The 18,258-nt window shown below is 41.8% G+C and overlaps 1 protein-coding gene across 3 annotated transcripts in view; it reads right to left on the bottom strand.

Moving 5' to 3' along the window:
• NDFIP2 (Nedd4 family interacting protein 2) overlaps positions 1 to 18,258 on the bottom strand; it is a 51,820-nt gene that overhangs the window by 13,719 nt on the left and 19,843 nt on the right. The window contains exons 1-4 of one of the 3 annotated variants that reach the window (XM_033147868.1): positions 14,432 to 14,540; positions 2,901 to 3,060; positions 2,301 to 2,440; positions 682 to 741 (exon numbers count right to left, since the gene is read on the bottom strand). In XM_033147868.1, coding sequence (XP_033003759.1) covers positions 682 to 741; positions 2,301 to 2,440; positions 2,901 to 3,060; positions 14,432 to 14,473 — 402 coding nt within the window. In that variant the 5' untranslated portion in view covers positions 14,474 to 14,540. Of the gene's footprint in view, positions 1 to 681; positions 742 to 2,300; positions 2,441 to 2,900; positions 3,061 to 14,431; positions 14,541 to 18,258 lie in introns of those variants that run through there. The other 2 variants (XM_033147867.1, XM_033147869.1) reach the window with 2 other exon arrangements.

Below are 18,258 nucleotides of genomic sequence, written 5' to 3'. Positions count from 1 at the left end.
GGTGCCGCGTAGTAACACCTCACAGAAACTTAATGAACTGAAAGCAAGTGTTGCATTTAATTTCCTTTCATCCTTCCTACTGGATACATTTCCCGCTCCAACCCCCAAATATTGGAAATTGCAACAATATCCAATCCAAAGGCAGAAACCTTGTTCAAAGCAAGATACACTCTAAAATGGGGGGGTGCTCAATTGCCCACACAAAAGATGCTAGTTTGAATGACCATGATCAATGCTCCCCACACTGATGTTATCCAGTTGTTTTGGACTAGAACTCCCATCAATCACAGCCAGTATGGTCAATAGTCAGGGATGATGGGAGCTGTGGTACAATGCACACAGTGAAGGCTCTTCTAGAGCAAGGATGCCGAATTTACCAGGTATTCCTGGTTATTTCCCTCATGTTTTAAAATTTATTTCCACTACTATAGCAGATGAAAGGATATTTTCATAACAGCACAATCTTATGCATGCTTACAAGTAAACGTAAGTCCCAGTGTGCTCCGTAGTTCTTATTTCTATTTAAGTCTTTATAGAAAACTAATGAGAATCTTAATACAGCATTGTGCAATTTGAATCGTGGCAAGTTCACTGAGAGAAGGCATTGAGAAATTCATTTGTTTCTGCTTGGCAGGAAGAACACTCACTGCAAAATCTAAACTTCATAGAACTGTTTCATACCTCTGGTGGGCTCAGGAATATTTCATCAAACAGACTCCTAGACTCCCTAAATTGGCCGTGCTAAGCATGTAAAGAAAATAAGACAGAAGAACTAAAGGAATGTTAAGCCATTCAGTACAAGTCAAACATTCAAGCAATGTTTCTAGCAAACTAAATTATAATTTAAATGTAATGTACCCGTAATATAAAAGAAATTTAAAATACCTCACAGAGAGAGATCCAGTAATTCAAATACTGACAGTGCGCTTCTATACATTCGTATTCAGAAGCAAGCCCCACTGTACAATGGGACTTACTTCTGAGCATAGGATTGTAGCATGGAAATAGATCATTGCTATTTGGTCCGATTAGAAATGAAAAACTCACGAGGAAACAGTCGCACAAAAATGTGTTTTACTACACAGTATGCAACAGCTTTTACAAATGGGCAACTGAGGTCAAAATACAGGCTAAAACAGCTTTCTGTGGTCTTAACATTTACCTGTATCTGAGATAGCATATCACATTGTTACTGTGATGGAAAACATATCACATTGTTACAGTGATGAGCAAGCACTTTCTTATCCGATTTATAAGATTTGAGAGTAGTTTAAAAGGGCAGGAAGTTTCCAATGCTAGCCCCATTTATGTGTAAGAGTGAGTGAGTGAGTGAGTGAGTGAGTTTGTTTTAAGTAAGCAAATGGCTTTTCATTCAGATGAATACAATGTGTTGCATTCAATGTAGAGCTAACCAAAACATTCCATCACTGCAAGGATTTCTCCTTGCACAATAGAGCATTCTTCCCCCTCCTCCTCTACTCCCCCCATGCACCCCCTAAATCAATTTTCGGGATTCCTCCAACCCTGTATAGCAGATTTCGGGTGGTACAAGGTGCATGTAAGGAGGTAGGGAAGGGAAATCCCCTTGTAACAGCACTAATTGTACTAGCACAGGTATTTAGTTGAATACCACCAACAGCCCAGTACAATGACATCAAAGATGGGAAAAACATTTCAAATATTTATGCACTAGTTTTTCATATATATAAATAATACCAGTATTGAACAAGCATGAGAATAAAAACCTGCAAAAATTCCTATGTGCCAGCAAAATTAAGCATGTGCATGCAGCCAGTACCTGCAGTTTTGTACTGTAACATATACTTACTCTCTAGCATTGTAACTGGTGACCCTTCAGGTCTTAACCACTGCATATGGTGGCCCACCAAGAATTCAGTGGAGCTACTCTTGTTGCCTCTCTAGGTCTACAAAGTAGAAAGAACTACTGAGCTCTGGTAGCTGGTGGACTATGCAAGGTATGATTAGTTATGAACTGAGTTCATGAATATTAAGCATGAAATTAAGCTTGAAGCAGTCAACGGGTCAATGGGTCCTTTTCTTTCTTTTTTTTTACTCCATAAAGCGCTACAGAGACATTCTCGATTCTTAAGGTGCTTTGTACAAATAATCAAAACAAACCCCACCTTAATTTAGCTAGCTAATATATCCTTTAACAAGCTAAGCGAGCATCAATGAAGTTTGCTTCAGAAATTGATTTTTATCCAATGTATACCGAAACCAATCCGAAGTTACATATTTCAGAATTGCATGTTTTCAAGCTGCACAGATTGCTCACTCACTCTTTGAGCTGCTGCTGCTTCTGCTGCAACAGCTGCCATTGCTGCAGCTTTGGCCTTCTCCGCTTCATCGTAAGTGGGAAGAGAGGTAGCTACACTGTATGGAGGTGGCACAGGGTAAAAGTCATTAGGCGATTCCATTTCTGTTAAAAAAACACACACACACACATCAACTCATTAGTCAAAACTACAAGTCTATAAAGCCCTTAAGAATGCTGTATTGTTTCTTATAGCTAGAAATACTAAGGGTGGTTTTATATATTTATCAATACAATTGATTCCTCATATCTCTGTCCTGTTAGGATTGTGGTCCAAATTTAATCAAATAAGACATCCTAGCCTTATCATACATAGACAGAAAGGCATCCAAGACAAATCTGTATCAAAAGAACATTAATTTAATCCGGTTATTTGCTCTATTAAGCACAAAGTCATTTGGGTTCCTGTACAAAAAGAAAAGAGCAGATCATATTTTAGAAAGGGCAGCAGAAGGAAGCATGAAGAGATGATGGCACCATATGCTTCTGAAAAGATTATTCAAGCTATATTTACTGCTCCAGCATTGCTAAAAATATCTGAGGTTATATAAATGAAAGGAAATACCTGCTGTTGCAGCTGCTTCTGCAGCAATACTACAGTAAGGTGGAGGTGAAGTATCTTCTTCAGGTAAAGATGCCTCCATTTGAGAGGCTGGTGCAGTTTCTGTAGAGGTGGAAGGTTGTTCAGCCACTGATGATTCTGGAAGATCATCTTCATTGTGAAGCTTTTAAGAAAAACAAATACATTCAGAGAACTGTTTCATCTACTCCAATGCAATTTATTAAGTAACGACTAAAGTGAAACTAGTAACAAGAGTAACTCCTAATCCGGACTTAACCATACTACTCACCTCCCACCTCTCCCAAAAGGTAGCAAGTACGTAAAATGTCCCGTCTCCCCCAAAAAATGTACTACTTACAAGTATTTGCCTATGATAAAAGGCTGAATGGTACTGTAGTGTTTCACCATCACCCTATTGTATGTATTTGGGGGTGTATTTGAGTGTTTTCCTAAAAGAACATAAGGATCAACTAGACTCAGACAAAGTAAATGGGTGAAAATATATGAAACCATTTCATGATATGTAGATAACAATGTGCTATTTAAGAATATCACAGAACATTGTCTAAACTGTCAACTGCACTCTTCCTGACAAATAATTGGGAGCGAAGTCAAACTCATTGCACCTCTGATGTATTGTGACTTATTATGTAGATATGAGTAACTTGTACTAGGCAAGCTTCTAACAACCCTTGATGTTAGGCCCTATAATGTCTAATTACAGTTGATTCAAATACTAGTCCAGAGTGTGAAGCAAGAGTTTCCTATGAACAACAATAACATTTCAGATTTGCCTGAAAATCCTCCAATTATTTCACTGTGTCTACAAAGTCCTAGTTTCAGAATATGAAGTCAGAACGAGACATGATAGTAGAAAATATAGGTTATGCAAACCACTTGTAGCTGCCCAGATTTCAGAAAAATCTACTCAGAAATGGTTGAGATGTAGCCATTTACCATTTCCTCACGAAGTGTAAATTTCACTAATTTGTGACCAAATTGGTGCTTGTTCTCTTTTTCTGTATTCTTGTTATATAGCTCGTTCTATTTGCCAGGTTTCTGATTCAACTGCATTTACATTATGATTCATCGCCATTACATCTACAGGTAGGTACGCTCAAGAGGCTAGTTATAGTTTGCACTTACGTGATATGAACTAAAGAAATAAAAAGAATTGTACTATAACGTGTTCATTATCAGCAGTTACATCACTCGCATTGTGCGAAGTTATTCTACAACAACTAACATCATGTCACACTGGCTGTTTTAAAGTCCTCCTCTTGAACAGGAGTTGAAAAATTCCACCACTCAATCTACAATCAAAAAGGTTATATAACAGCACTCAAAAAGCATTATCCTGTAAGTGAAAGCATTGCAATCCACCTTCTAATTCCTCAAGCCTTTCCCGATGTCCCTTGATGAAAAGGGACCTTATACCAAAAATTAAAAGCTCTGTGAAATCTAACAAACATCCCTGATTTCACAGTTTTGTGAAGGGGTGTTTGTGTACAACAGGGCTGTACAGCCAATGTCTCAAAGCACCCTGAGGTCACATGGCACCACTTGCCCCAACCCCAATGTTCATATGTTCAATGAAAATGTCTTATAGAAAGAAAAGCATATACATACAGATGTATTTACACAAGTTTTACTTTGCAGACATCTAGGCCTAATGCTTAGACATCCAGAGCACTTACATTTCACAACCCTAGATTCACACCCAGATGAATGTCCTCACATTCTTCACAGCATGTGACTTTACACCATGCATGCATTAAAGTGTATAGTATTTCACAATACTGCAGCTTCTCACACACCAGTTTGGTTCTATGGTGTCTGTTCTTTTTAGGTGTTTTATTTCAACCACCATACTTTCTGCTTTGGACATTTGGAGATCAACATGTTGACGTTATGCCTTCTGGGGTTGCACAGAGTGTTAAATGCAAAGACAAATACTAAGCAATGCACTGGATTCATAGTGACCCCAGATACTGTATTCTGTTTCATCATGAAACCCAAATTCCTGTGCCATGAAATGCACAGTTGTGTGAAAAATAAAATTCTGTTCTGAACTTTTAAAAAATGCACTTTTGTAACTTGGGGTGTGTGTGTGGGAATTGTAATATATATGCAAATTGTGGGAAGATGTGGACTGTTACCAGATCTAATGATGTATCTATGCAAGAAACAATTGTGCACCACAGATTTCATTGCAGCAAGCATGATTACTCTGCAAATACTAATACTGCTTTGCTCTGACACAGAGGCTGATCTTATTAAGGGCAGGGCTGGGCTTAAGAGGCACAGCATTAAAGAACACAGGTAGGAAGTTATGCTTAGTCATCACAATATAATTTCCATGCCAGAAAGGAGGCAAAGACAGGTCTCTTGCCAATCGGACCATGCTCTTAGGACACAACTTTTTCTACTTCAAGGAATATATCGTCATGAATATTTATCCAGGGCAGCAGACATCAAAATGTTAAGACAATTTAAAACATCTATAAGCCATCTAAGAACATGAGCACTTTTTCAATAACTGTAAAATAACTCCCAGTAATCTTATCACTGCGAGTTGGTACTTGCTGCGGGGGTTGCCTCAGTTATTTTAACTAACCAGTTAGGTATGTAGTTACATGATTCCTTATGTGTATCGTTTATAGACATGGAATTTCCCTGTGCAGCACAGCTAATATAGGGAGAATATTTGGCTTGAGCCACTCTCTGCTTGGAGAATATTAGGCTGGGGTGATACTTAGATTCAGCTACTGTAACTTCCTCCAGTTTGTTGCAACAGAGCCACACTCATTACTCACAGCCAAGCCAAAACAAACATATTATAGGGCATGTGCAAAGCTGCAGCTGAATTGAGCATTTGGGGAATGGAACTAGATTTAGAGGAAGCTGATAAAAAATATGTAGGAAGCCCACCGCAGAGTCTAATTTCTCCCACTGAACAAAATCTTGCTGCTTGTACAGAGCAAGCTTTGAATGTTTAGCCTGGAAAAGAGGGCACTGAGAGGAGATATTATATCCATCTTCAAATATCTAAAAAGCTGTCACATGAAAGAAGAAGCAAGCTTGTTTTCTCCTGCTCTGGAGGGTGGGCCCTAAACCAATGGATTCAAGTTACAAGAAAGAAGATTCCAACTAAGCATCAGGAAAAACTTACTGACCGAAAGAGCTGTTCGACAGTGGAAAGGACCCCCTCAGAAGGTGATGGATCCTCCTTCCTTGGAGGTTTTTAAGCAGATGTTTTAGTTGTGATTCCTGCATTGCAGGGGGGTGGACTAGATGACCGTTGGGGGTGCCATGCAACTTTATGGTACCATGATTCTAATAAATAAGAGCAGGTTGTGTGGGTGAACTGTAAAAGAGTAGATTTTTTCCAGCTCTACTTTATTACTTCTTGAGTTATTCCTCAAGTTCTACCATTAGTAATGAGGAAGAAGAATTTCCAGAATTCTGGTAAAAAAGTGCTTCAGAAGAAGGAAGAAGAAGAAGAAGAAGAAGAAGAAGAAGAAGAAGAAGAAGAAGAAGAAGAAGAAGAATTTGGACTTGATATTCCGCCTTTCATTCCCCTTAAGGAGTCTCAAAGTGACTAACAATCTCCTTTGCCTTCCTCCCCCAAAACAAACACTCTGTGAAGTGAGTAAAGCTGAGAGACTTCAGAGAAGTGTGACTAGCCCAAGGTCACCCAGCAGCTGCATGTGGAGGAGTGGAGACTCGAACCCGGTTCACCAGATTACGAGTCCACCGCTCTTCACCACTACACCATGCTGGTTTGGCCAACATTAAACTTTTTTTAACCATCCCTGCTTCCTTGAACAGAAAGTCTCTGAATTCACTGGCCGGGGTGGGGGCGGGGGAGGGGGGACAGAAGACCAAGCACTGCCCTCTGAACCACATGCTTCTAAAGGAAGCTGGGAAGCAAGATGAAAATCTTAGCCTGGCAGTTTGAATTACATTTATGTTTCACAGATGGAAACATTGACAACAATAATGATAAGCAATCTTACATTTTTGAGTGATGTGCCTATTCCACACACACACACCAGTGATATGTGATCTGGCCACAAATGAAAGAAAGGCTGTGCTCCTATTCATCCTTATCTGGGAGCAAGTTTCACTGAACTCAGAAGACTTACTTCTCATCAGATTTGGATAGTATTGCATTGGAAGCGATACTCATATGTGTGTGACGGAATGCAGATGGAAATTACAGCAGCTTCCAAAACATCTACTTTCTCAGCAGAAAGAAAGAATAATCTGCAACACTTGTGTGTTGCAGAGAATTCTGCAGTGTTCTAGGATTTATGAGGGTAGGGATGACAGAAGTCTGGTGACTTCTGTTTCAGTGTATCTGAAGAAGTGTACATGCACATGAAAGCTCATACCAATAACAAACTTAGATGGTCTCTAAGGTGCTACTGGAAGGAAGTTTTTTATTTAGCTCCCCCTTGGAATCCTAGCTAACATCTGATGGACTTACTAGTGCCTGGTGGAATTCCTGCTGGAATTCCTGCAAAAATGCCCATCTAAGGGGGACTGAGCAATTTATCCTTGCTGAAAAACTTTACGTACAGATTAAGTTATGCCCAAGTCTTGCTTTGTAAAACCCACATTGGGGGAGCATAAGAATTCTAGTAAAAAAAAAAAGCACAGATGATGCAAAACTGAAGTCAGCCCTGTTCAAGGGCACAAATGAAGGAAGGGCCCTGGGCCAGTCATGCTAGGCACCATGTGAACTGAGAGTGAATCTCAATACCTCTATTGCTACAAACTGAAGGAGAAGATCAGTAGTGTTGCAGAATCTGCCTTACAGAGAAGCTTACAAAACCCTAACAGGCTTCCAAGGAATCACTGGAACAGAGTTCAAAGTCAAACACTATTGCAACAGACAAAGTGAATGATTGTTACTATAAGCTTCAGAAACTGGGAAAGTTGCCAGTTGCGGCTGAATATTGGTGACCCCCTTCACTTGTGGTTTCCTATATTCAGAACAACAACAAAAATCTGTTTTAAAAAAAACAACCCTGTAAATTTCCCACATTCACAGTAATAGACAGAAATACATTATTGATTCTAAGTGTAGCACAAGCCCCTTTCACCAACTCAAGCCTATCAGATTCAGATATACAACCTACAGATTTTCTAGGCTGTTGTTCAAAATTTCACAGTGAGGTTGATCATATCATGTAACATGGACGGAATTATGTCAAAAGTGAGACAGCAGATATCTACTGAATTTTCACTAGTTAGAAGTGAGTTCTGTTCTGAAGCTGGGTGCAGGCTCATAGGCCACATATGGCCCACTAGGACTCCCGATCTGTCCCTCAGGACTCAAGCCAGGCCACACCCCTTTCCCCAGTCCTGCTCCATGCTTTCCTTGAGTGCTTTTACCTGGCTGGAATTTGCTCTCAAACTGTGATAACGCCACTTGCTTTCCTGGATTTAGGTGTGCGAGAGAGAGTGAGACAGATAGAAACAAAGTAGAAACATTTGACTTGTGCAGCAAGAATGCAGCTAACTGTACAAAGGTAGAACTGGAGAGTTGGAAGGGACCCCGAGAGTCATATAGTCAAACCCCCTGCAATGCAGGAATCCTGCCCACAGCCACACCTGGTTAGGCTCAAACCACCAACTTTCTGCTTAACAGCCAGAAACACTGACCCATGGCGCCATTGGTAAGAGTCATATATCTTGTTCCACCCACTTTTGCCACGGTCCCTACCCACGTTTTCACTTTGGCCACCCCCACCACTGCCATAGTGTCTTTCCATGCCAATGCCTACAAGGCAGAGAAGCCCTTGAGCTGAAAAAATGTTCCCCCACCTGCTCTTCTCCCTCTTTTGTTATGTAATAGAAGTAAAGGGAGAAACAGGACATGGTATGCTGCATTTCCTTCCTGTTTTCTAAATAGTTGATCAGCCAGGTTGCTTACAAGGTCCATATAGATTTCACCTGCAGCAGTTGCCTCACTTCCTCAATGCATTTATGAGCAACTGTGATACAAGGAACTTGCTTGAAGTGGAGCAATTGTTAGAATGAAGACACCCCAGGAAGTTATTCATACAAAAATAAGCAAACCTTGCAAAACACTACTGTATAGAAAGAGCTATGCTATCATAGTTATAATCTATTGATGGCTACCATACTCTGCCTCCTGTTATAAGAATTCTAAGGTCTCAAATATAGAATAAATATTAATAAATGCTCACATATCTAAATATATAAACCATTGGCCTAGATGTGCCAATGGTCTGATCCAGCAGGTCTTTATGTTCTTATATAGAATGCTAATTGATGTTCAATCAGTTATCCTTACAGCATTCCTGTAAACTAGGTCAGTAAAATTAATATATTGAAGTCAAGGAATTGAAGTAGAGAAACATTTGGGCCAAGCCAGAGATTTCAATCAGTGACTGTGTAGAAAGCCATCTTGTGAACTACTAATTGGTCATATTCATAATGCGCACAGATACTAAAAGCTGATATACATAACCGGTATACAGAAGGAGGAGCAAACCCAGCATAAATTTCCAGCTTTCCCTATACAGCATAGTAGGAGTTGGGTGGTTTTGTTTTTTAAAGAGAAATGTAATACAAAGGAGGAGTATCTGGAGCCGACTGTAGCAGCAGTGCAATTAGTAGTTAAGGGCGGGAGGAGTGAAGGGAGCAAGGGGAAGAACTAAAGGTTTAAGTGGCAAGTGACAAAATACTTCAAATGGTACATCAATTTTCAGACATACCCCTTGCCGCCTGCCTCCCGCATACACATATGCTGTGGGCAGGCTTTCAGCTTCAAAAAGTCAAAATATCTAGTGAACTGTTCCCTTGCCACTTCCCATTTCAAAAGCTAATGTTTTTGGGGAGAGAAGATTAAACTTTAAATATTGTCATAGGCCAGGGATGGAGAACCTATGGCTCTTCAGCAGTATTAGGATTCCACCTCCCATCAGTTTCATGGCTAATGGGGAGTTACAGTCAATGGGTGGCCACCAATTTCCCATCCCGATATATAGGCCAAATATAGGAAGTGACTTGATTCATAGTCAGCTTCTGCTTGGGGGAGGAGGGGAACAGTTCTTTCTGAGCTTGATTTTCTGAAGAAAGGGCAAGTACAGATCTGCAGCAGTTTCATCACTCAAACTATGCATATCTATGTGCACCCCAAAATACTCCTTACTTCCTCTTCCCAAAATATGCATGAAAGGGTAGTGGTGCCTCGGGTTACAGATGCTTCAGGTTACAGACGCTTCAGGTTACAGACTCCGCTAACCCAGAAATAGTACCGCGGGTTAAGAACTTTGCTTCAGGATAAGAACAGAAATCGTGCGGTGGCAGCGTGGCGGCAGCGGGAGGCCCCATTAGCTAAAGTGGTACCTCAGGTTAAGAACAGTTTCAGGTTAAGACTGGACCTCCAGAACGGATTAACTTCTTAACCCAAGGTACCACTGTACTTTTTTGTATACTGGTCATGAGCAATCAGATTTAAAACCACATCAGCATGTAACCTAAAATCAGAGGCATGGGGGAAGTCTTACAGTACATCATTTCACCAATGCCTATTAAAGTTTCATTTGCAAGCCAAGGGTTATGTTTTTCTGATTTACTTGCTTTAATGACGGGAACATGTCCAATTATACGCCTATTTCTTTGTTTCTTTTTTCCCCTTTAAATTGTTTTAACACCCTTAATTTCTTCTCGCCATGAGCAGTAACAAACAAGCAAAGGAGTTTGCTTTAAGAGTTACCCCATGCCAAAATCGTCTATCATGTGATAAGACAAGGAAGGAACAAGTTAAGTGCTATGTGGTTAGTTCCTTAAGTTCTGCAAGCAGCCAATCCTTAAAGGCACCTATGATGTAACTACAGCTGCCTCCAGCAGAATCAAAAAACCACCCACAGTTTCCCAGCACAAACAAATGCTATTATCTGCTTACAGAAAAGGTTCAGCGGGGGTGAAAAGAAACATTCTAAGAAACATTGAGCTTTACACCACTCTTTCCATTCATAAAATAAGACACAGGGTAAGAGATGCTCCAGTTCTAAATCTTGTATGTGCAAAGATCTGCTTTTAAGCATGTTTTAATGCACATTGTTTGAAGTACACTTTGTATAGAGTCACAGTCCCAGGGGCTGTGTGTATTCAAAGCAAAGAGAAATATGAAGAAATAGCAAAGTCCAAAGTAACTTTTTGCCAAATACTTTTGTTTATAAATTTAAATCCAGCATTCTTACTCAGCAGTTTTCAAAATGGTTTGCAAACAAACCATAATAAAATCACAACGCTGGAATACCTTTTATTCCAAAATATGAGCTCTTCTACTATGTACAAATAAATTTATTTCAGCACAAAATTTTATAGGGTGGAGCTTCGGAAAGTTGAGGCTCACTCATCCTAAATATGGGAAGCTGCCTTATAGTGGTGAGTCCTGCCACTGGTCCATCTAGCTCAGTATTCTCTACACTGAATGGCAGCAGCTTTCCAGCGTTTCAGACGGGACATTTCCAGCCCTGCCTGGATATGCCAAGGATTAAACCTGGGATCTTCTGCATGCAACACAAGTGCTCTACCACTAAGTTCCAGCCCTTCCCTACAAAGAGATGTAAGAATCCAAAGAATTGTACTAATACGGCATGTTAGTTTACAGATAAGGAGTGGTCATTAACATCTAGAATGAGGTAGGCTCTTTTTAATAGTCTAAGTTTCTAGTAAAATGCTTACCCATCATTGGAAAACACCTTAATTATGTAAAAGAAACAGCAAAGAATGGGTAGCATCCAGTTTGGGGATATAGGTTTCACACCTTTTGTCCAATTTGGACCCAATAGCACTCAAACTGACCCCAAAAAGACATCCATGAGGTACTGGCAAAAAAATTGGGAGCATCATTGAAACAATGTGGAAAAATCTGTTATTAATGGCAAGGAACAAATCTCTTTTTTACTTCATTTTTAGATAAAATTGTTCATATAAGCTGAGAAATGATTGGCATTTGGCATATTATATGTATACCAACATTTTCCTCTCTCAGCTTGCTATCTGACATCAAACATCTCTATTAAGATAGTATTCCTGGTATAAAACAATACTCCCCACCCACCACCTTTCAGATGAGTTCCTTCTTTTTGTGGCAATGTCGGTTAAACCACAGAGCCTAGGGGTTGCTGATCAGAAGGTTGGCGGTTCGAATCCCCGCGACGGCATAAGCTCCTGTTGCTCAGTCCCTGCTCTTGCCAACCTAGCAGTTCGAAAGCATGAAGTGCAAGTAGATAAACAGGTACCACTCTGGCAGGAAGGTAAACGGCATCTCCGTGTACTGCTCTGGTTCGCCAGAAGCAGCTTAGTCATGCTGGCCACATGACCCAGAAACTGTACGCTGGCTCCCTCGGCCAGTAAAGCGAGATGAGCGCTGCAAACCCCAGTCGTCCGCGACTGGACCTAACCTAAAGTAGGTAGGATTTGTTCCATTGCCTCTGACCCTAATAAAAGTGTTAGTTATGGTGGCAGTCAATGACAAGTGACTTTCACTAAAAAAAAATATTTGTTTCGGAAATAGGTAGCAAAAATATGAAATATGAAGCAACAAAATGACAAAACTACATGATCATCCTCAATGTGAAATAAAAAGCAATTAGAGGAAAATTAAAGAGAACCTGATTCTATGAGAATGTGTTTTATTATGCCAGTATATTGCCAATACATAAGCCTTTCTTCGGACCACTTATCTCCATTACAAAATGCTCTTTCATATGCAATACAGAAATCACAACAAGCATTGTGCTTGGTTGTTTCTTCATTTAATAAGAGAAATTGTGCGCCTATGGACTTTTCAGTGTTACCAAGCAATATAGGTCTGGGATGCCCTGGAGTGGTATAGGTATGGCATTAAGAATAAGAGCTGGAGCTGGAAACTGCATGTTGTATTACAGGCTTCAAGGTTTTCGCGGGTAATCAGTAAATTTCTTAACTAAGGCTTTGCCTGATTCATTGGTGTAGGCAGTGCTATGAAAGCTAGGAGCTCAGTGGCACCTTAAACCTAGATTATGGGTGCCACAACAGAATGTCTAGGCGCGCTTTTTTATAACAAGGATACAAAGCTGAAAAGGAATGAACAGCAGCTAAAATATTATGTTCATTTTTCACATGCTCTAGTCCTTCCCCTGTCCACCCCCTAATACTCTTAAGAGGGTCTCTTCTCCAGTCTTCAGAGAGTAGCTGGAAGTGGGGAAGCAAAAAAGGTCACTCTGCAGTTTTAATCTGAAATCTTATATGCAGAGCTCAGAAACCACTCGCACTAAGGAAATTCCCTGTCGCAAAACACACCTTGAACAATGGGAGTTTCAAACGCTGGGGGTGTAGGCCATTTTCATTGGCGGCCCTTCGAAAGCAGCACACACGCTTGTTAGGGCGGACTCAAAACGAGGTACTACTGTATGTTTAAAGCTATTGCAGTGCACTTACCCAAACAGGAAGTGACAGCACTGAAGGCTGTCTGTGGTTGCCAAAAGAAAAGCATCATCACCTGCTTATTAAATCATAAAAGTTCCCTCTTGCTCCCTTCTCCAACCAAAGCGGGGCAGAGAAAGGGCTTAAAGTAAAACATTGGGTAGGAACGAAATTCACATGAATCGATTCATTGATGCAACTGTATCCACTGAAAGGCAAGGCAGGTGAGGAATTATTGTTCTGGCTGGAAGCCCTACAAACTCGATCTCACTGTGTTGACGTCCGAAGGGAGCGTGGCAGCATTTAAGCCAACCCAGAGTGGCTGGAGAAACCCAGCCAGATGGGTGGGGTATAGAAAATTTATTATTATTATTATTATTATTATTATTAATTACAGTCCTGCGGTGGAATCAGAGGTAACACTGAGCTCCACCATAGCATAGAAAGGTCTGCTCATGGAAGGCAAGCGTGAATAATAATAATAATAATAATAATAATAATACCTTTATTATTTGTACGCCACCCATCTGATTGGCGTTGCCCCAGCCACCCTACAAAGACACAACAATACATTGTGTATTTCACATCGAGGGTGGTGTGTCATTTTGCGATTTGGAGCGTTCCCTCTTTTCGCTCCCTATTCCCCAACTCCAAGATGTTTTGTTTTGTTTTGTTTTGGGTGAAAGCCACGGCCGTCGAGTGAGACCTCCCGTTTCTAACTCGGGCTGGACTTGATGACCCTCGGAGTCCCCTCGACAGGGGCTCCGAAAAGCTTATCTTTGGGCAGCCAAAAGGGAAAGGGAAGCGCAAGAGGGGTTAAGGGGGGAAAAAGGAGGCCGTTAAGGACGAGGAAGGAGAAGGAAAGGGATGCGAAGAGGCCTCACACCAGATACGCTTTTCCTCAAGTATTATAGAAAGCGGAGGCGCTTTCCGTTCGGCCCCGGAGGCCTGAGGGAATGGAGGGCTCCCCCTCCTCAGCCTCGTCTCCCAAGCTGGCCAGGGGAGGCCTCGAGTTGGCCTGCGGCCTACCCCGCCCCGCCCTGCCGACGCGCTGACAGGACCCCCGCGGCGCGACTCACCACTTGGTACCGGCTGGCGGGCTGCTGCTGGTGGTGCTCCATCCCGGCGACGGAGGCCTCTTCGGGCCTCGACGCTCGGCTCGCTTCTTTCGCCGCCTACGCAGCCTTTCTCTCTCTCTGTGTGTGTCTCTCTCTTTCCCTCCGCCTTCGTCGCTCTCGGGCCGGCTCCTCCCCTCGCGTCGAGGCCGCCCTCTCGGCTCGTCCCCCTTCAGAGGTGGGACGCGCGCGTGACGGGAGGAGGAGGCGGCGGAGGCGGCCTCTTTTCTCCGGCGCTCGCTCCGAAGCACCACGGTAGCGGTGGCTCGACTCCGCTTCTCCAGAGACTCCCCGAATGAAAGCGAAGCGGGGGCCCCCGCCACACACACACACACACACCCCGACGCGTCCGGACTTTCCCGGACCGCCCCGCCGGTTCCGCGCCCGCGTGTCCGGGAGATTCCGGACGTGTGGCGGCCTTTGGGAGAGGCGAGGCTGCATACACGGATATCGGAGCCTTTTTTAAAAAGGGGGGGGCGGGGCTGCCTAAAATGAAAGAACTGTGGAAATGACAAGAGGCCCAAGGGTCATCTAGTCCAACCCCAGTGCAATGCAGGGATGCTCGGGAGTATTCCGAGCGTATGATTCTTAATAGGACAGTCAAATACAAAAAAGATACCCCTGTGTTGCAAACTACAAGCAGTATATGAAAAAAGGGCAACAGATTATCTTCCATAAACACAGTCTTAACAGTGATTGTCAGTGACTCTGGAGGCCAATTCTGAATCCTCGCATCCTTCCACATACAGGTAGGTAGCCATGTTGGTCTTCCATAGTCAAAAATAAATAAAAATTCCTTCCAGTAGCACCTTAGACACCAACTAAGTTTGTCCTTCCACAGTGGGGACATAGGTTTCTGATCACGGTGTGGATTTGCCAAGCGTGCCTTCCTCTTAGCTCGTTTCTCCCTTTCGTCTTGAGTTCGAGCATCTTCAAAGTCCTTGGGTAAAGGCTGTTCTCCAATTGGAGTGCTTGCAGGCCAGTGTTTCCCACTTATCAGTGCTTATGGGTTTGTTTGTTTTTTTAAAAAAAGATTTGCCTTGAGAACATCTTTAAACCTCTTTTGTTGTCCACCGGTATTTCGCTTTCCATTCTTGAGTTGGGAATAGAATAGTTGCTTTGGAAGATGATAATCAGGCATCCGAACAACATGGCCAGTCCAGTGAAGTTGATGTTGAATAATCATTGCTTCGACACTGGTTATCTTTGCTTCTTCCAGCACACTGACATTAATTTGCCTGTCTTCCCAAGTATGTGTAAAAAAAATTCAGAGACACCGTTGATGGAATTTTTCAAGGAGTTGGAGATGGCATTTATAAGTGGACTATGTTTCACAAGCATACAGTAAAGTTGGCAGTGTCCCGGTCCCTCAAACACTTTGCGCTTCACTCAGGAGAAAGCTGCACTCGCAGAGCTCAAGCGATGCTGGATTTCGGCATCAATGTCGGCTCTTGTGGAAAGATAACAGCCCAGGTAGGAAAAGGGATTGACACTTTCTAATGTTAAGCCATTGAGTTGGATTTATAGCGTTGCAAAGGGGTTGTTTTGTATAACCAGCATGACTTTTTATACTGCTGCTTCTGGCATGCACAGCACTTTTATCAAGATATGAACACCAGCATCTCCCCTCACCACCACCAACAAAAAGATACACACCCACCCCACTTTGATGCCCAAAACATGTATCTGATGGTTGGTTCTGATTCCCAGAAAATCATGTCACTATGTATATGTTGGAATTGAATAAATTTTTGACTTTTTGTTGTTCTTGCTGCAACAGAGTAACATAATATTTGAACCGCAATTCTTCAGCTAGGAAAAGTAATCTGGATACTGATACCTGAATATGACACTTCTGGCTTTGCGGATAGTATTAACTTTTTATCAGTTTCTGTCAGTTTTATTACTCTCCAAGCAGGAACCATGGCAAGTGCTCACAAAGTAGGAGCAATGGAGTTACTCTCAAGCTTAGGACCAACACAACTACTGTATTTACTAAAAGGTTCAACATGGGCAGTCTCACAAATTTAATAGTTTCTTAACATACGGAACTGCAACGTGATTCATTATTAAGCTATCTGAGTTATCATTAATAAATGTATTTCCTTACAATGGCTTCATGCTTGGAGGGGATAATGCTTTGCCTTTATATAATATTTCACATGTATTCTCTTAGTATTGCGGACAACAACCGTGTGAGGTTGGCTGATATTATGATCCACATATTGCAGGTGTGGACTGAAACTAGCTTGCCTGAGGCCACCCAGTGAATTAATGGTTTTGATGATATTTGATTGGGGTACTCTATTTTTCCAGTCCATGAGTCAATGCAGGCATTATTCAAGTAAGCTTGTCCATGCAAACAACTGTTCATGCAAGTGGTGTGCTTGAAGGAGTAGTTTAATGTTGAAGGACAAGACTCACAGACAGTTGTGTCTCTTTGGCCATGGGTCAAGGTTGCAATCATGGGAAAGTATGCAGTAACATCTGCAACTTATCTCAGTTACTTTGGCATTCCAGCTTTAAAGATAAAAGTTGGCATCACAAACCCAAGTAAATCTGTTTTTGCAAAAGATAAACACACGCCATGCACAACGGATTACTAGGATCTTGTTATATAGATACAAAACTCTTAGGTTTTAGGAGCTGGACAACATGTTGAGGTAATTATGGAGCTTTATATGGGATCCTGGCTATTAAAATGCAATTTTTGGTCATGCCCTAAGATAGACACGAGGAAACCTGTGGTCCTCCAGCTCCCATCAGACCCTGACAGCATTGTCAGTGATCAAGGATGATGGGAGCTTCTGTCTAACAAAATCTGGAGGACTGCAATTTCCTCTTCCATGCCCTACAGCCATGGGGGTATACCCTCCAACTTTTCTCCGATGGAAATAGGGACATCCTATTCCATTACGACAAGAATTTTATTATTTATTCCCCGTCCATCTGACTGGGTTGCCCCGGCCACTCCGGATGGCTTCCAACATATATAAAAACGTAATAAACACCCTTCCCTATATAGGGCTGCCTTCAGATGGTTCAGGGGTCAAATAACTCCAAACCCTCCAGCATTTCCCCAATGAAAATAGGGACATACTACCATACCCTTCCAACATGAATGAACAGACCAGCATAAAACAAGATATTTGCATTTATAAAAAACAATGTAAAAACAATGTAAAAAATATATGTTTAAATGGGTACTCATTACATGATGAGGGCATATTCAACATATCCAGCCCGACTTAAACCATGTCCTTAAAACCATTGATTAAACATAGATATAACTAGTAAAATTTAGACTCGGGTATCGGTTCTATGAGATAGGCTACTAAAATATAGATCCAACAATATTTTAGGCCACTATTTAAAGTTGATTTACATCACAGACCAACTTTCGACGTATATCTATCAAGGCTGCACAGAATCTGGCGACAGCGTAAGTGATTTCTGGGCTTTCATCCTGTAATAGCAATGAGATATTATGTTGTTCTGAAAGCCCAGGAGACTTATCTAAAATGCGTTGGATAAACCTTGCTCGGACGTCCCTTCCAACATTTCTCCGATGAAAATAGGGACGTCCTAAGGAAAAGTGGGGCATTCTGGAATCAAATCAGAAACTTCTGTGAATCCAGGACTGTCCCTGGAAAATAGGGACACTTGGAGGGGCTGTGGGGGCTGTAAGAGCGGAGTAAGGCTTGTGACTGCTGCATGAATTGTTCCGGTAGCTTGCAGATTAGATTTGTAGTTTCCCTCATTCCTACTGCCTCTGTGAATAGACCCAGAAA

Source organism: Lacerta agilis, chromosome 4, assembly GCF_009819535.1.
Source record: "Lacerta agilis isolate rLacAgi1 chromosome 4, rLacAgi1.pri, whole genome shotgun sequence".
Lineage (NCBI taxonomy): Eukaryota > Metazoa > Chordata > Lepidosauria > Squamata > Lacertidae > Lacerta > Lacerta agilis.
The sequence above is the reverse complement of the archived record's forward strand: the minus strand, read 5'-3'. Positions and strand labels throughout refer to the sequence as shown.